Source organism: Erpetoichthys calabaricus, chromosome 4, assembly GCF_900747795.2.
Source record: "Erpetoichthys calabaricus chromosome 4, fErpCal1.3, whole genome shotgun sequence".
Classification (NCBI taxonomy): Eukaryota; Metazoa; Chordata; class Cladistia; order Polypteriformes; family Polypteridae; genus Erpetoichthys; species Erpetoichthys calabaricus.
Genome location: NC_041397.2, coordinates 230,860,309 through 230,878,708, shown reverse-complemented (window position 1 = coordinate 230,878,708; position 18,400 = coordinate 230,860,309). Strand labels below are relative to the sequence as shown.

Sequence of the window (18,400 nt, the reverse complement as noted above, 5' to 3'; positions counted from 1 at the left end):
TTTAGCTGTGTTTAACTGGCAAGTTGCATTATGTTAGAAATAAGTATATTAGGGAGACAAGACAGGTATGACAGTTTAGTGACCAAGTGAGAGAGGTTAGATTGGGATGGTTGGGGCATGTTCAGAGGAAATATGTGGGGTACATTGGGAAAAGAATGTTGAGGATGAAACCGCGAGGATACAGGAAAAGAGGAAGACCAAAGAAAAGGTTTATGGATGTGATGTATAAGACAGGGATAGATGTAGACTGATAATCTGCTGTGGCAACCCCTAAATGGGAGCAGCCAAAAGAAGAAGACTGATATTTACTAGAAAGATTTTTATCAGTTTATTTAGCATTGTATATTCTGAGATATTCAGCTCTTTTTAGAACTTATTGTGTGTATACCAGGATATATTTTACTGCAACATTTTACACCAAATTGGGTGAGGATAGTAAGTAGTTTGACAAACAAGAAGAGGCCACTCATTCCATCAAACTCATTTGCTTAGCTAATAGCTAAGTTGCCCCAGTATTTCATTGAGATTCGTTTAGTGCTTGCTAAGGATGATGCTTCAACTACTTGACTTGGTAATTTATTCCAGAATGTTGTAGCTCCTTGTATGAAGAAGTGCTTTGTAGCTTCCATCTTAAATACATGTCTCCATAATTTCCACTGAAGTACTGTAGTAAAGAAAAATCAATTGATGTTTAGATAAAAGAGTTCTGCCGGGTCAACTCTATTGATGTCTTTAAGAGTTCTGAAGACCTCGATTAGGTCCTCATGCATCTCTCTCTGCTCAATACTAAAGATGTTTAAATCCTTGAGCATGTCAAATTAGGCCATTAACATTAGCCCTAGAATACATATGGTTGCTCTCCTCCCCTCAGCGTAAGTTATACAGTAGCTATGACTTTTTTGTAGTGCATTAAATCCTTTAAGATGAACCCTAAAAAACATAATAAGGAACTGCTTAAGAACATTTATGTTAGGTAAAATGCCCAGTGAGTGCTGGATGGTCTTTAGGTCTTGAAACCCCTGTTTTGTTTTTTTCCTGTCCTCCCGGCCAACTGACCTTCTCATCTAACTTATCTTTAGAGAATTAAAAAACAATTCTTTATGTAAGGACTCTACTTCTCTATTAATTATGTATCTATTTTAAAGTATGCATTATTTTCTTGTGTGTTATTTATTCATTATGATCTTTATTTTAATTTATCTTTCTTTGTTTTAACAAGTTCTTTGACACCTTGTAGAGCACTCTGTGCTACATCCTGTGTATGAAAATGTGCTTGAGAAGTAAATGTTGTTGTTGTTGTTGTTGTAGTAATGTTCTGAGCAGAACTGCACACAGTACCCCAGAAGTGGTCTCACTAGTGCTCACTTGTACATTCTGAACATAATGTCCCATGATTTATATTTAGCTGTTTTTACAATATCACTTAATATTTTATCTGCCTTTCTAGTTGCTTATGCACATTGTTTAGACCACAAGAATGTTGTGTCAATATAAACTCTTAATTCCTTTATAAATCTTACTTCCAGTAAGACAGTGCCCCTATGTTGAATTTATAATAATTTCCTTTTGCATATATGTAGCATATAGCATTTCTCTACATTAAATTCTAAATGTTTGCCCAGTTCTCAAGATTTTGCAGGGCTTTTAACTGTTTTTGCTGACCATCTAGTATCTGCTATCCATCCAATTTTATTGAATTTCACAAGTTTACTAACAATACCAGAATATATACGACATTAATATAAATTAGAAAAAGTAGCAGTCCAAGAGATGCCAGAGTTGACCGTACCATGTTTCCTGATGATTAACTAATCAATATTTGTACATTACTTCTGATGCCAATTTTTGTAGTTACAAAGTTAATCTTTGATGTTAGCGTGTATAAATGGTTTCTTTAAAGTTTCAATAAATTATATATTTTTGTCTGGTACACCAGTACTCCACTCCTAAAATTCTAGCAGATTGGCTTGGCAATATCTTCTCATAAAATCTTGCTGACTGTTGTTTATAGCAGTATACTATTTTCATACACATACTCTACTAATTTATTTCTTAGTATAGTTTCTACGGTCTTGCATGGTACAGAAGAAAGATTCATTGGTGTGTAATTATCAGGATCCATTATGTCAACCCTTCTTTTAGATTGGAGTGACAGTTGCAAACTTCCAGTTATCGGGTACTTCTCCCATCTGAAGTGAACCTAGGAATGGTTTCTATGGAATGTCTTTCATTTCTTTGAGTATATCCGGTAAACATCCTATCATGTCTGGGGGTTTTATTATTCTTCACATATTGGTCTACAGAACATCTCTGACTCTTCTCTTTTAATTACTGTAAGCTCTTACAGATTTTGTTTTTGCTTAGAGAATTTGTTTTTACTTTGGCCTGACACATTCCATTGACCTGAATCACACTGGGGATTAGAGTGGGATGGAATGACCTTGCAAAGCTGTATAACCAATAAGTTACAGCTCTCTGTGGCAGATGTACCTTTGAATCTTATTTTTAATGGCTAGGCAAAGAGGACCAATGTTTATGCAAACTGCTTATCTTTGTCAATATGCAGCAGTGCTCTTATGATATCCTCTGAGAAACATTTGCTACTGTGTCTCAATGGGAGATGTATTTTGATGTGTCACTCGTGTGAGCCAAATGTGCTCCTTGTTATGTAATGGGAATGCTAGTCTCTTGGGAAGTGACATAAAAAAAGATAATAGGAGAATGGCTTTTCAGGACTGAGATATGCCAAAACACATTGCAATATGCTGTATTTCATGCATGCCATTTACAATAAGACACCCCACCCAAAATATAACTCCTTTTTTACTATCCAGGTATAATTGCTGAAATATTTTTACATACTGATTTATACTCTTAAATGCACTTTTGAAGTGGAGAGTACTAAATACACTTTGATTTCTTTAACTCTGGTTCCTTTGGTTTCATTTTTGTGTATTATTTGTATTTGTTCTACTTTAAATAAACAGAGTATTGTTGGTCTTAACTGCATTATATTAGTAACTTTCATGTACACAATGCTATTTCCTCCCTCTGTTTCAACCTGGAAGTGCTGCTTTTAATTATGTTAAATACTGTATAATTATTTTATTGCATAGTGAGGTACCATCCAACATGTTATGTAAAAATATGGTAGACTGTTGGAAAACCTCAGAGAAAGAACATTTTTATATTACCTACCAGTTAGGAACTAACAAAAGAGATGTATTTTGGTAAATGTTTGAATTGTGTTTGTTAATAATTCATTCATTCCATTTATATAGCACTTTTCTCAGTACTCAAAGCGCTATCCACACAGGGAGGAACCGGGAAGTGAACCCACAATCTTCCACAGTCTCCTTACTGCAAAGCAGCAGCACTACCACTGCACCACCTGTGAGGACAATTTGTTAGGGCAATTGAAAAGTTGTTTAGCAATCATGGGTAACATTAAAATAAATTCAGATGTTGTTTATGAAACATCAGCCACAGGCACCAAGTACATCATATAAACAAATTCTCCTCCTGCTTAAATTTTAACAAATGTGGCGTGGATATCAATTTTCTCAGTCACATTCCAGAATGAAGTACATCATCCTGAATAAACTGCACACAACATGAGTACTATAACAATCCTGCATCCTCTCCAGAATTAAACAGGACTGCTGATTTAATGTGTCAGTAAGATTTTTATGGGGGAAGAAAATTTGTCTACTAATCTGGGAATTGTTAGCAAATTTCTGTGTTTTATGTAATTGTGGGTTATTGTATATTCAAGAAGGGGTATATGTGTGTGTGTGTGTGTGTGTGTGTGTTTGTTTTTGAAAGCATATAACAAAAATACTACAGAGATGCAGGGAAACAGAAATGATTTAAGTATCATTATTAATTAGTATTAGTAGACTACTTTTTAAAACTATGACTTTGAAAAACTAATAAAATGTTTGAATCAATTTAATAGGAGAATTTAATAAATCAGCCACAACCTGAAACTGAATTAATCTGGGTTGTAAAATAGAGAGACAGAATTAATTGCCTGAAATTCTATTTAGCCACAGATCAAAGAGAAAACACATAATGTTCACAAACATAAATGTGAGTTTACCCAATATTTGTATGAAAAAAAAAAATCTTTATTAAGGTACTGCTACTGGAAACTGTATAGAGCTGTTATCATTAAGCAGAGAAGGTTTTTAAGACAGATGGCTGTAGGATATAGCTTTTGACGCAGACAAAACCATTGAAATGTAATCAGAATCATAGAAGAACGAACAATATAAATGTATCCGCATTTGCGAAAATGTTGGAAATTAGCACCACACATGTGGCTCTTAGAAATAAGCGAAAAGCGCAAGTATGCCAATGCAACTATACTGCTGCTGAGTCACAGTAACTGAGATAAAACAGCCACTTCATGTTTTCTTTCCAGTTCCTGATGAGCTCCCAGTGACGTTATTCATTCAGTCTGAACTTCTGGTAAGATCATTAAACTTGTCAGTTGAAAAGGAGAGTATAAATATGCACGGTGAAGTCAGGGGATCTTCTTTACAATTCTTGTCCAAACCCCCTCCCTTTTACATCAGTCCATCTACTCCTTGCGTATTCCTAAGCAAGGAACACACAGTCTGAATGATAACCCTGTCCGTCGTGCACATATTTTATCACACATGCATTTTCACAGCACTCGATGCTACTTTTGACGTAAATGCTCATTCATTAATTCAACTATAAACAACCATGAAAACGAATAATTTATTTCACTTATTCCACGGGTGTCAGGGTAGCTCTGTGACACTGTCATTGTCTCGCAAGTCCAGAGAGCCAGCCTATGACACTTTGTATGGGGTGCTTGCTTTCTTCTCAGAACCTAAATATGTGCTTGTCAAATTTCATTTACGAGTTAAACTACCCCGAGTGAATGGCTGCATGGTGGTCATACTCATACTCCCAAAGCTGGCCCCTGCTCCTCTCGAACCTAAAAACAAAGCTAGATACAAAACTGGGATAATTATTTCTTGATTTTGGTATATTTATACAATAATCAGGAGCCCGTCATGAAAAATAAGCGACCAGTCCACCCTCTTCATAGCTGAGCTGACGTTATTTCGCAGCTGTATGGTACGAGTCATTTCCGGACGCGCGCGCGCGCGTGCTCGTGAAAGCGGCAGCTGGAAAAGTGCGCTCAGCGTTTGGGAAAAGTGGGAGCAAACCGGGCAAAGCAGATAATACAGGGGAGGAAGTATACAATAAGGCGATGACCAGAAGGGACTGATACGACTGGAGGTGTTTGAGGTCAACACCTTAAGGACGTCTTTGTATTTTATGGTGTGAAACTAAAAAAAAAAAGTTCCGAGGAAAATCATGGCTTTGTCCTGCAGGAGTTGGCTGTCCAACGAGGGGGGCAAGCATCTACTTCTGGTGAGTGGAACTACAAAGCCATTAACGCGTTCAGAACGCTAGGGTTTTGCCATTCATTTGCAAGGCATTTAGTAGGAGGGCACGAACTCGGCTTAGCTAAGTCCGACACTAGCTTCTTTTGTGTTGTATGGTATAGTATTACAGTAATGAATTATGCATGTGGCCATCATGTTCTTGAAAGTATTTTGCAGGACATCTTCCAGTTTAGTAATGAGAAATGGCAACATTTCAGTTTAACTTATCAGGAGTGTGGAATATTTGTAAAATGTTCCCATTTATAACACGTTACAATATTTACATATACTTTATTAAGGAACTAATTGAGTATTGCTAACAATTTATTAATTGCACGAAGTATGTTTATGAAAGTCTACTGCTAACGTACACACATACTCCAATAATAGCAAATATGACTTCATAAAAATGACAATAATAATAACTTGCAGGTACTTAATAAACATAAGACAAATAGTAAAGTATATTTTGAACATTCAAGGAGACATGCATTCTCTTTCTGAGTAATATGTGGAAAAATGTGTTTCTTGCAATATTCTAGTACCTTTGACTTAACAAAGGTAAATATAACTTAATTTTAAAGTTGTAACTATTATAAACAAAGAAGTCCATCCATCCATCCATTATCCAACCCGCTATATCCTAACTACAGGGTCACAGGGGTCTGCTGGAGCCAATCCCAGCCAACACAGGGCTCAAGGCAGGAAACAAACCCCGGGCAGGGTGCCAGCCCACCACAGACAAAGAAGTCCACTCCTGCTATTTTATTTTCCTTATAATCTTTGGGTTGGGAAAGAGCTTTCTTCTCCAGTTTAAATGGGCGGCTCACCCCCAGTTTCACCAGCCATATTTGTTTCTCCGGAGAGAAACGTGCAGCAAATTATACAGTACTGCACAAGGAAACCTATAAATAAAGGTACCATGAATGTTTGGTAGGATAAGCTTTTTGTGAGATACTGTACCAAATGTCAGTTTAACTCAAAAACAAATTTAAAATATGATCACATGCCATTACCTTCATGTGCAGAAACCACTAAACCAAAAGCTGTACAGTTTATGTTCTGTAGCTGCAGGAGAAAGCAGTTGTATATCAACTCATTAAGTGATATAACTTTTTTCCACAGTGTTTTTTTCAATGTATCTATTGATGTCTTGCACAAAGATATCATAAGATTACAGAATGAAATTGAATGCATCTGAGCAAATGAAAAATAAATAACATTACATGCTTGTCTGATTTCAGCTTTTGTGGTTGGCTGCCAATGTTTATCTGTTTTGGAAAACCTTCATCTTATACCTTAAAGGGCCAGAATACTATTATCTTTATAAAATGCTTGGGGTAAGTATTTCACGGTTTTATCTGCAATGGAAATATAGTGTAATGTGTGTATTTAAAATATCTTTTTAATTAGTTCTTGAAAAACATTGTATCAGAGTCACATAGTTTAATATGTTTGGGAGATACTTCGATGCAATGTTAATTTTATCAGGAATGTTTTTAAGAGTGGTTTCTCAGTGCTGTAAAAATGCCACTCTTGATGATCCAACAGTTTAGAGAAAGTAAGAATTTTAAGATGTTCTTAATAAAAGAAAAAAAATCACAGTATAAGTGTTTTACTGATAAAATATGATTTTAAAATGGCTAAATATGACACCAAACCAGATGAACATGTGCATTTTGACTTGCCTGTACATTAACAGATCAGTTAAAGCAATCTGTGGGGCTACATATGATACATATATGGGGTGTAGCATTGGCTAAGGATCTGTGCTGGTATGTGGAAGGTTGCCGGTTCAAGTCCTGTTACTGCCAGAAAGGGATCCTACTCTGTTGGGCCCTTGAGCACAGCCCTTAACCTGAAAAATGGTCCATGGGTGGATGACCCTATTCTCTGATCCCCAAAGGTCATGCAAAAAGGAAATTTCCCATTGGGGATTAACAAAGTATATATTAAAAAAAACAAATATCTGTAAACAACATAAGCAGATATCTTTTAGTCACAGGCCTGCTACAAGGAGATATACAGATTGCATCTTTTGCATTTTGAACATGAGTGAATTTATGTCTGTTTTTATTTTGTATGCTTTTATTTAAAATGAAAAGACATTTGGTACTGAAAAAGTAAAAATAAGCATTTTAAATGTTTGTATATGAATGGAATAGATAGATGTAGCCCGAGACAGTACATTTTCCTCTGTAAACCAGTTTAGTTTGTAATGCAGCAAATAAATCTTGTCCTACAGTGACTAGTTTTGTTAAGAACTTACCCTTAAATTCCCTTTATTGAAATAAATTACCTGTTATCCTGCTCATGAAATACAAATTCTGTTGTCATGTACAGATACATCTTCAAAACAGACAGTTGATGTGTCATTGAAACTATTTAAGACAACAAAATTCTTTTTGTAATAACTTAAGTTATAGTAACCATCCATTCTTTCATTTCCAACCTGCCTTTCCAACTCAGAGATTAATGCTTATACTGGCAGTGTTGAGTGTAAAATTTCAAGCAGCCCTAGACAAGCAGGGTAAATTAAAATAAATAAAATAAAAACAATTAATAGGACATGGGGGGTTTATAAAGTGGAAAAAAACTGTGCATGCGGAATGCATTAGGAAAGTAGTGCTGACATTTGACATTAGTTATCTGATGATTCAGATGCAGTGTTCATGGTTGGAAACTGATCATTCTGAATTTGATACTTCACAATGTCTGTTTTTAAAGAGTAAAAAATATTTAGTAGATCTTCAAATTTTTTTTAGGTTTTTACAGATATGTTTGCCTAGCTTTAATAAATAACAATACAAAATAAACATCATGCTTTCCTATGTGGATGAATATATATTTTTTAAGTAATAACTGATATAATTTGGCAATCTAAAAACAGTTTACTAACTATTATCATTTAAATGCTTTCCATATCTTTCTTCAGGATAATTTTGACATGTAATATTTAACAGGTCGCATGGAATCATTAATCATGCTTACATTATAGCAAAATCTATATCACATGACTCTGAATTGGATTAAGTGGGCTTGAGAATAATATCTTTTAGTGCGTGTGTGTTTGTATGTATAGGTATATGCAAAGAATGAAATTTAATTTTATGACACTAACATTTTTCATAAACTGCATATGAAATAAATATTGTCGTTAGGATCTAAAATAAAGGTTAAATAAAGCACTTATACATTCAGTCACTCGGTATTTGATCTTGAGTCATGACACCATCCCAATTGGTCTTTTTTCCTTAATACTATAAGCATGCTTTGAAACAAGCATCTGTTGAGTTTAATTTTTGTACAGCCACCAACTGCCTATTTTATATACATCATATCTGCTTGCTTTGAAGAGTCTTTTTAACATCATTAACATTTGCTGTTGTGGATTGAATACAGGAGACTTCATTTAAACATACAAGTTAAAACTTCACTGCATTCTGTACTCCTGACAATTCTACTATTGATACTACAACGTTTATCAAATTGGGCTTGCCTGAAGCTTGTACCTTTCCATATAGAATTTTAATGAAACACTAGAGCCTAGGTAGGATACACATAATATGAGAAAAGTCTTAAGCATTTGAGAAATTGAAAATTGTATCATACAATCTTGTACAAGGTGGGAAAGGTGGCACATGCCTGCTGCTGCTTCTCTCAGTATGAATAATGCTTTTCATTGAGTATTACAATGAACTTTGCACATTTTGCCTTACTTTTCACAGTTTTTCACTGTGTGTTTTGTTCATGGATCCAAATAGCTACTTTTTTTGTTTTGAATTAGTTTTTATTTTTATGGATTATGCCTTGGCTGTATATGTGGCCTCTTGGACAATTGATTTGAATCTCGGTGTGCTTCATTTTTTCAATTGCCCATCTGTAGCCTGATGCCTGATTTGTGTTTTTTTTTCTTTACAATGTGTGAGACCTAGTTTTTGGGAATATTCCATTTTGTTTGATATACTGGATCGTTGCCAACCCTGTCTGTATGTACTTCAAGTAGAGAAATGAACTCATGCCTGTGTTTACCTATAAGTCTTTGATGGTTAGGTGGTCCTGTTGGCTGATTTGATTTACTTTTTATGTACTTCAGGCCATGATTCATGACATTTATGTGGATCGTTGCCCATTTGCCATTGACATTTCTTGGTGGTTTGTGTGGCTACACTCTTAAAAATAAAAGTGCCAAAGTAGTTCTTCAGCACTATGTCAGCAATGGCATGCGGTAACCAAAAGTGTTTCTGAAAAAATACATTCATATGAGAGTTCTAGAAAGAGCCTTTATATATTTAGATCTGTAACAGGCTCCATAGAGTAAGTAATCGTGAACAGATGGTAACAGATTTGTGAAATGATTTTAAAAAGACTCTTGCTTCAAAAATAAAACAGGCTATGTCCAGTTGTTATTAATCTGTTAGTGAACTGCTAGGTGGCCTACCACACGTTAAAGATATCAGTTTATCTTTACATATTTGCAAGTTTTTCAAAACTAAAAGAACCAAATTTATATGCAAAGAACCCTTCACAAAATGAATTTGCCATCACTAGCAGCACTTGTACTGGAATACACCTTCCTACTCAAGCTTTCAGGAATAAGGGTGTCAACATGCCAAATTTGCACTACATTGAAATAAACTTTGGATTTAGATCTGCGCACATTGAACTCTCAGCCACTGACATTGCCTTGTTTAACACAAGGTCTGTTAGAGGCAAAGCACCAGTACTATCAGAATTAATTACCAATTACAACCTTGATATACAGGGTGGTCCAGATCTAATTATGCAATTATTGCTTTGCATTGCATTAAAAGTTGCACAGTTAGATCTAGACCACCCTATATTATGTTTAGCAGAAACGTTATCAAAATCAAACAAGTTTGTGTGTTTAATCAAGGCAAGACGAGCTAGGGGGCTTGCTTTAATTGTGAGATCTAAGCTAGGCATTAAAATAATCCCAATTGAATGTCCATTGGGCATGTGTCTGGCTCTAAAACTAATAATGAAATCTGGTTGTATCTAATTTATTGTTTTTTTTATCGTCCTCCAAAATAGAATGGGCATTTTTTTTAATCTGATATGACTGAATTACTAACACATATAAGTTATCTTTCCCAGACATTTATTCTTGGGGGTGACTTTAATATCCACATTGATGATCCTTCATGTATTCTGACAAATGAGTTTTTATTCCTCCTGGACTCTTTTTACTTAGTGTAACATGTTGATTTTCCTACCCACTCTGATGGTCACATATTGGATCTCAATTATCTGTTGTCCACCCTTACAGCAGTGATTTGGGGATATCTGACCACAAATAAGTCTTTTTCACTCTCTCAATACCTCTTCCTGTACTTAACTATAGTCTAGGCTAGGGTAAAAATATTGATTTTCTAATTATATGTTATGTTTCAATTATCAATTCTTAAAGTCACAAGATCGATTTTGTGAATCTCTCTCCTGCTCAGTTACTATATGTAGATTTTTGCTTATCTTTGTTTTTGGCGTCCAATCCAGTAGATGTCGCGAATGTACCTGTTAAGGATTTCTACAGAAAAAAGCACTTTACTACCTCACATAAAATGAGAAGAGTCTGGTTGCAGGTAGGAGAGCATAAAATGATGTGTCCATTTTCATTGAAATCAGCGCCTTTGACAGTTGAAACAAATGTGTGGATTTTCTACAGATTCAAATGGTGCGTTAGTAAAGAACAACTGGATAAAAGCAAAGCCATATGTAAGTTGTGCAGCTCAGAAGTTAAGTATTGTTATAATGCAACAAATTTGAGAAATCATTTATCCCGATGCCGCCCATAAAAGTAATCTCATTTGACATCCGAACAAGTAGAGCCTAAACAATCTAACTGGAGACGGTGGGTAGCTCCAACATTCCTTAATTTTTACCTTGTGCCCAAAAAATAGCAATCTATAGCAGTTTTTATCTGTAAAGATTTGAACTCCTACACCATTGTTGAAAACAAGGGCTTTTGACGAATGATACAGGTTTTCAAACTGCGGTTTGCTATACCAACCAGAAAGCAAATGAGTGAATTTGTTGTACCTAGGTTTTATGAAAATCATAAACATAACATTGCCACGTCTCTCAGGTTAGCAGAAAGAGTAGCCCTAACTTCTGACAGTTAACATCCAGGGCAGCATATTCCTACATGACGAATCACATGCCATTGCATTAGAAACAACGGGAAAACTGTGGAGGATGTACTGCAGACAAGTTTGCTGCATGCCAGTCAAAACCTCACTACATATACAGTATGTAGAGCTGCTAAGATAGTTAGATGGCTGGCTGTTGTTACAAAAACCTTTCTAGCATTTCCAATGCTCTGATTCATCTTGTGGCTGCATCAATCACAAGTTTATGTGTTGACACGTGTCTAAGTGTGCTGCTACAGTGGAGAAAAAGTTTGCAATGCACCTCACTTGGCCAAACAAGTGGGAAATTTCAGAATTTCCACAGCAGATTGCAATACCAAAGATGAGCCTGTGCAAAATGCAGCAGGTGTGAAGTATCTCCATAAGCTGTACCACACAGATCATCTTAGCAGAGTTGTCAGTTACAATGGCTGGTTAGTTTTCTTTTATGTTCCAGTCATCCAACGCTACTATCAACAAGCATCAGCACTAGATCCTCGTTTTAAACACTTCCTTTTTTTCTGAGGAGGAACTGTGAGGACAAATTTTTAAGACTAATGCAACTGCTATGTTTGAGCAACTGAAGATACAGTATATGTAACTTGTACAGTTATAGAGATACATGACTCTTCTTACTGTATCTTTAATTTCAACTAATTCATGATTTTTTTAATTGTCCAATAGGGGAATAAATGTGGCTAACAGTTTAGTTGAAGGGAGTCTACATGGAGATTAATGACGCATGAAGCCTAACACGTGATTGATAAACACATGTAGCAATATTTGATTATTTTATAACAGTATTGTTAGCAAGATGATATAGATGTTATATAAAGTAGATGTAAATGCATTATATTAAAACAAGGAGCCCACATAATATTTGTGGACTCTGATGTGGTGATACATTTGTTAGTTAAGTTATGGTGAATTTTTAATGAGTTCAGTGCTGTGAAAATTTTTTTTCCTTTTTTAATGAGCAATGATATTTTGTTCCAAATCTTCCTAATACTGGTGTTAACTGTACATTACTAATCAAGTATTTCTTTTTAAATGTCATTCCATACTTATGCATATGTTATGAAATCACTATGTAGACATCCATCAAATAAAGTCCATCCATCCATTTTCCAACCTGCTGAATCCGAACACAGGGTCACGGGGGTCCTCTGGAGCCAATCCCAGCCAACACAGGGCACAAGGCAGGCACTAATCCTGGGCAGGGTGCCAACCCACGGCAGGACACACACAAACACACCCACACACCAAGCACACACTAGGGCCAGTTTAGAATTGCCAATCCACCTAACCTGCATGTCTTTGGACGGTGGGAGGAAACCGGAGCGCCCGGAGGAAACCCACGCAGACACGGGGAAGCGAACCCGGGTCTCCTAACTGCGAGGCAGCAGCACTACCACTGCGCCACCGTGCCGCCCATCAAATAAAGTGTTACTGAAATTTGTCACTTTATATTAATGTTCTCTATTCATCCATCCATCCATCCATCCATTTTCCAACCCGCTGAATCCGAACAGGGTCACGGGGGTCTGCTGGAGCCAATCCCAGCCAACACAGGGCACAAGGCAGGAAACAATCCCGGGCAGGGTGCCAACCCACCGCAGGACACACACAAACACACCCACACACCAAGCACACACTAGGGCCAATTTAGAATCGCCAATTCACCTAACCTGCATGTCTTTGGACTGTGGGAGGAAACCGGAGCCCCCGGAGGAAACCCACGCAGACACAGGGAGAACATGCAAACTCCACGCAGGGAGGACCCGGGAATCGAACCCAGGTCCCCGGATCTCCCAACTGCGAGGCAGCAGCGCTACCCACTGTGCCACCGTGCCGCCCATTCTCTATTCATGGTTAAGTAATTTCTAAAAAAGGCACCACTTCAAATATATCAGTGCACACTAATTCAGTCAAGATAAAATTGATATTGAATCAGGGCATTGTGAATCGGAATCAAATCAAATTGGGATGTCAGTGCCAATACCCAGCCCTATAGTCAGGAGAAATATGCATCTAGGATTAGTTTGGTACAGTATTCATAACAACATTCCTAATCCTCCCCAGTCTAGTACAGGGTTATGGGGGGCTGGGTCTATCCTGGCAATATAGGGCACAAGCCAGGATCTTGTCCTTGTTCCTTGTCTAATCACTTATAAGTGGTATAAATACCTAATTAAATAAAATAAATCACATAGAAATGACTAATAAGAGATGATTATTGAAAAAGTTGATATACCTGACATAAATTCAAACATTTTACAAGCAGCATAAATATAAACATTTTTACAGTTCAGCCAGTAAGATATATTAGAAAGTGACACTAGAAAAAAATAGGCTAAATGAAACTACATATTTTATCCTTCAAATCAAGCATGTTAACTTTCTCAGATCCGCAGAGACACGGTTCTAAGCAACAGTCGTAAGCTGAAGTGATTTGCGCCTCAGGCACTTTTAAAATATATGTTTCTTATTCTAAACCATAATTTCAGTTTCTTTTATTTGTTAGAAAGTGAATTTGTTCAGTTTAACATGTTCTTTAACACAAGATTCACTTACAGTGAAAAACATCTTGCCAAACAATACGAATTAGTTCAGGCACCACTTGCATATTAAGATCTTTTGAATCTGTTGCATTTCTATTTACCACTTGGCAGATAGTGTGCTTAGAATGTTGATTGAATGTTGTGCCCTTAGCTTCTTTGCAGGGCTCATAGCGTGTTCATCACCTACCATACCTTTCTACTCAGTGTAATGACAGATGGCTGGGACCACGCACCCTGTCATTCATGGTTACATTTTGGCAAACTAATGTTTTCTGTCTGTAATACATAAGCAGAACGAAAGGAACAGTGCTTGGTAGGGAGTGCTCCGATTAGGTTTTTTATAGCTGTTACTATTTATCGATTTCAAGTTACTGAATTGGCTGCTTCTGATTTTTTTTTTAATCCCTTTAAAAATCTTTTTACGTTAGGCTTCTGTATAAACAGATGTTCTATAATGAAGTGTTAATTTTGGAATTTCATCCATCCATCCATTGTCTCCCGCTTATCCGAGGTCGGGTCGCGGGGGCAGCAGCTTGAGCAGAGATGCCCAGACTTCCCTCTCCCCGGCCACTTCTTCTAGCTCTTCCGGGAGAATCCCAAGGCGTTCCCAGGCCAGTCGAGAGACATAGTCCCTCCAGCGTGTCCTGGGTCTTCCCCGGGGCCTTCTCCCGGTTAGACGTGCCCGGAACACCTCACCAGGGAGGCGTCCAGGAGGCATCCTGATCAGATGCCCGAGCCACCTCATCTGACTCCTCTCGATGCGGAGGAGCAGCGGCTCTACTCTGAGCCCCTCCCGGATGACTGAGCTTCTCACCCTATCTTTAAGGGAAAGCCCAGACACCCTGCGGAGGAAACTCATTTCAGCCGCTTGTATTCGCGATCTCGTTCTTTCGGTCACTACCCATAGTTCATGACCATAGGTGAGGGTAGGAACATAGATCGACTGGTAAATTGAGAGCTTCACCTTGCGGCTCAGCTCCTTTTTCACCACGACAGACCGATGCAGCGCCCGCATTACTGCGGATGCCGCACCGATCCGCCTGTCGATCTCACGCTCCATTCTTCCCTCACTCGTGAACAAGACCCCGAGATACTTGAACTCCACTTGGATTAAACTATAGACTAGAGTTGTTACTTATTCATTTTTTATTGACAAAATTAACCTCTGTAGGATTATTGTTCAGTGACCGAAAATACTATAATAAATACAATTTTCTTAAAATACATACTTTTTTTCACTAATAAAATATGTACAGAAAATATTTATACATATTACAGGCTGCATAAAAGAAAATAAAATGCTTCTCATAATTACAAGCTGTAAGCTGTAATACTGTTTATTTTCTTCTGTAATGTACTTCATTAAAAAATTAGTTTTTGCCATTTATCTAACAAAAAATATATATTCACACGCATTCGTTCAGTAACAGTGATGAACCGATTTAGAGCCAGCCAATTTGAGGCCATTTTCACTTACAGTCAAGGACCATAGGAAAACAATATGGTAATAATTTTCTAGTAATTGTCAAACTAGCCGCAGTAGTAAGTCTTTTGTCATTATTATTATTTCTCCTGTGTCTATTGTTTACTGACTTTTTGAGGACACTTTAAAGTTTGTTTAGATCAGTGCTGTTCCATGTGGCTAATTCTTATGGATTTGGCCCGCACTGCGTTCATTACACCAATATTTCTCAAACTTTATGGTCCTGTGACCTAGTTTTACCTTTTTGAATCCATTAACAAACTACTAGCGGCAATTGCAAACCACCCCCTTGGTAAAACAAGCATGATCGGGGTTCCATTTTGGTGAAAGGAGCTCACTTAGAAACATTGACACGTATAGAGTACTGCTGTTGATCACTTTGGCAACCAACCACAACCCACACGTGAACCAATGACAGCAACCCACGACCCACAGGTTGAAAAAAACTGCCTTACACAGGCCCGCCATGCGGATGGTGAGACTTGAAGGGCAATTTGTGCTACTTCATAAAAATGACCCACACCAGACCTACAGATGACTTGTACACTATGTGACCAATATTCAGCCAATTTGACATATAGCCAAAATTGAATCATAAGCTGGCGCATAATTATAATTGATATTGGCAGTTAAACATTGCTTAAATGTAAATATACGTAAACTGATAGTTTTGAATCATTTTTAACCATTAATTGCACTACGGCTTTTTTGCTGTTAAAATATAATTTTACTATTTTAATACAGATTTGTTTTTTTTAAATAGAGAACCAGCTAGACATTCCTAATTCTTTAAGTGTAATTATAAATATGGATTACCATATTTATTATGCAAAACTTGCCATTTCTTACCAAAAAACTTATACTATATGACATGCACAAACAAACAATAAACACAGTATAAACCCTTAAAAAGAATCATAAATCTATCAGATGTTTATAAGATGTTTATCAAGAAGATACAAAGCTTAAGAAGTTGACGTGTAAAGCAGGCAAATTTTGCTTTTAAGCTAACAAGCAGCCGTTTCAGATTATTTTCTTATTGTAACTGAAAATGTGAGCTATTGTACTAAAAACAAACTCGCTCACCATCCAAACTCAGACAAGCAGTGTCCATTTTAATTAAAAGACAAAATAAACATGTCTGAATTCATTAAAGTAGCTTTTCTTGTTTGTTTGCTTAATTGTGCATGATGACTCTGTTTCCTATTTATCAGTTCCTTTTCCACTTTTTTCTTCCATCAAAAAGATAAAAAATGCCATGTAAATTGCAATAAATCAATTGTTGTTATTACTATTTTTCACGTGTTGTCTGACTTTGGAAGGGGTTGGGCTCCTTTAAGGATTGTTTTGATGAGGTGCCATGGAACATGGCTAAATGTGTATGCATTCGCCCTACATCCCCTGCTATTATATGGACCTTGAGCACTGCCGCTAGGACTTGAAAATCGGTTTACGCTACTCCATACTGGCAAAACCTCATTAGATTTTTGTAGTACTGGCAGATAATAAAACTCCTCAAAAAAATTAAAGGAACACTTTGAAAACACATCACATCTCAATGGGAAAAACATCATGCTGGATATCTATACTGATATGGACTGGGTAATGTGTTAGGAACGAAAGGATGCCACATTGTTTGATGGAAATGAAAATTATCAACCTACAGAGGGCTGAATTCAAAGACACCCTGAAAATCAAAGTGAAAAAATGATGCGGCAGGCTAGTCCATTTTGCCTAAATTTCATTGCAGCAACTCAGAATCATACTCAGTTGTTTGTATGGCCCCAACGTGCTTGTATGCATGCCTGACAATGTCGGGGCATGCTCCTAATGAGATGATGGGTGGTGCCTTGGGGATCTCCTCCAGATCTGGACCAGGGCATCACTGAGCTCCTGGACAGTTTGAGGTGTTCTATTGGATTTAGGTCAGGCGAGCGTGGGGGCCAGTCAATGGTATCAATTCCTTCATCCTCCAGGAACTGCCTGCATACTCTTGCCACATTAAGCCAGGCATTGTCGTGCAGCAGGAGGAACCCAGGACCCACTGCACCAGCATAGGGTCTGACAATGGGTCCCAGGATCTCATCCTGATACCTAATGGCAGTAAAGGTGCTGTTGTCTAGCCTGTAGAGGTCTGTGTGTCCCTCCATGGATATGCCTCCCCAGACCATCACTGATCCACCACCAAACCGTTCATGCTGAACAATGTTGCAGGCAGCATAATGTTCTCCACAGCTTAACACTTTCACGTCTGTCACATGTGCTCGGATTCAGCGGGTTGGATAATGGATGGATGAAGAAGTTATTGTAATAAAAGATGGAAGGGAAAGCATTTGACACATCTTGTATTTAAAATAGGTACACTTTTTTGACAAGTATGTTGGCATTATGGAAAAGTTATTTACAAACAATAACCAAAGCTATCCAACTCTTGAGTAAATTTTATATTGTTCATTTCTAGACAGTGATGTTAGTCTGATGCCAGTTATTTCTAAAGTAGTGTAAGTGTTCCACACTATAAAAAAATAAAGAAAAGATTATTAATGTGTAGATTAAAAAAAGATCACTTAGACTGTTTAGATTACATATTTAAAAGGTTTTAGCATCCTACCCCCAATCTCTGGTTTAAACATTAGAACAATAGATTGTTAGAACAGTATTGATGAATCCCCTTAATTGTCTCTGTACACTATCTGAATGTAAAAAGTGAAGTGTGCATTAAGATTACTATGTCCTTCTCATAAAGTGTAATTTGAAGTTTCAAATTTCCAATTGTTT

At 37.0% G+C, this 18,400-nt stretch overlaps 1 protein-coding gene across 2 annotated transcripts in view; it reads left to right on the top strand.

Annotated features, from left to right (window-relative positions):
- The first annotated feature begins 5,147 nt into the window (after positions 1-5,147).
- Positions 5,148-18,400, top strand: part of LOC114650646 (NADPH oxidase 4) — an 85,004-nt gene continuing 71,751 nt past the window's right edge. Inside the window, exons 1-2 of one of the 2 annotated variants that reach the window (XM_028800417.2) lie at positions 5,148-5,415; positions 6,674-6,769. In XM_028800417.2, the coding sequence (XP_028656250.1) occupies positions 5,359-5,415; positions 6,674-6,769 (153 nt within the window). In that variant the 5' untranslated portion in view covers positions 5,148-5,358. The remainder of the gene's footprint in view (positions 5,416-6,673; positions 6,770-18,400) is intronic. The other variant, XM_028800418.2, reaches the window with a different exon arrangement.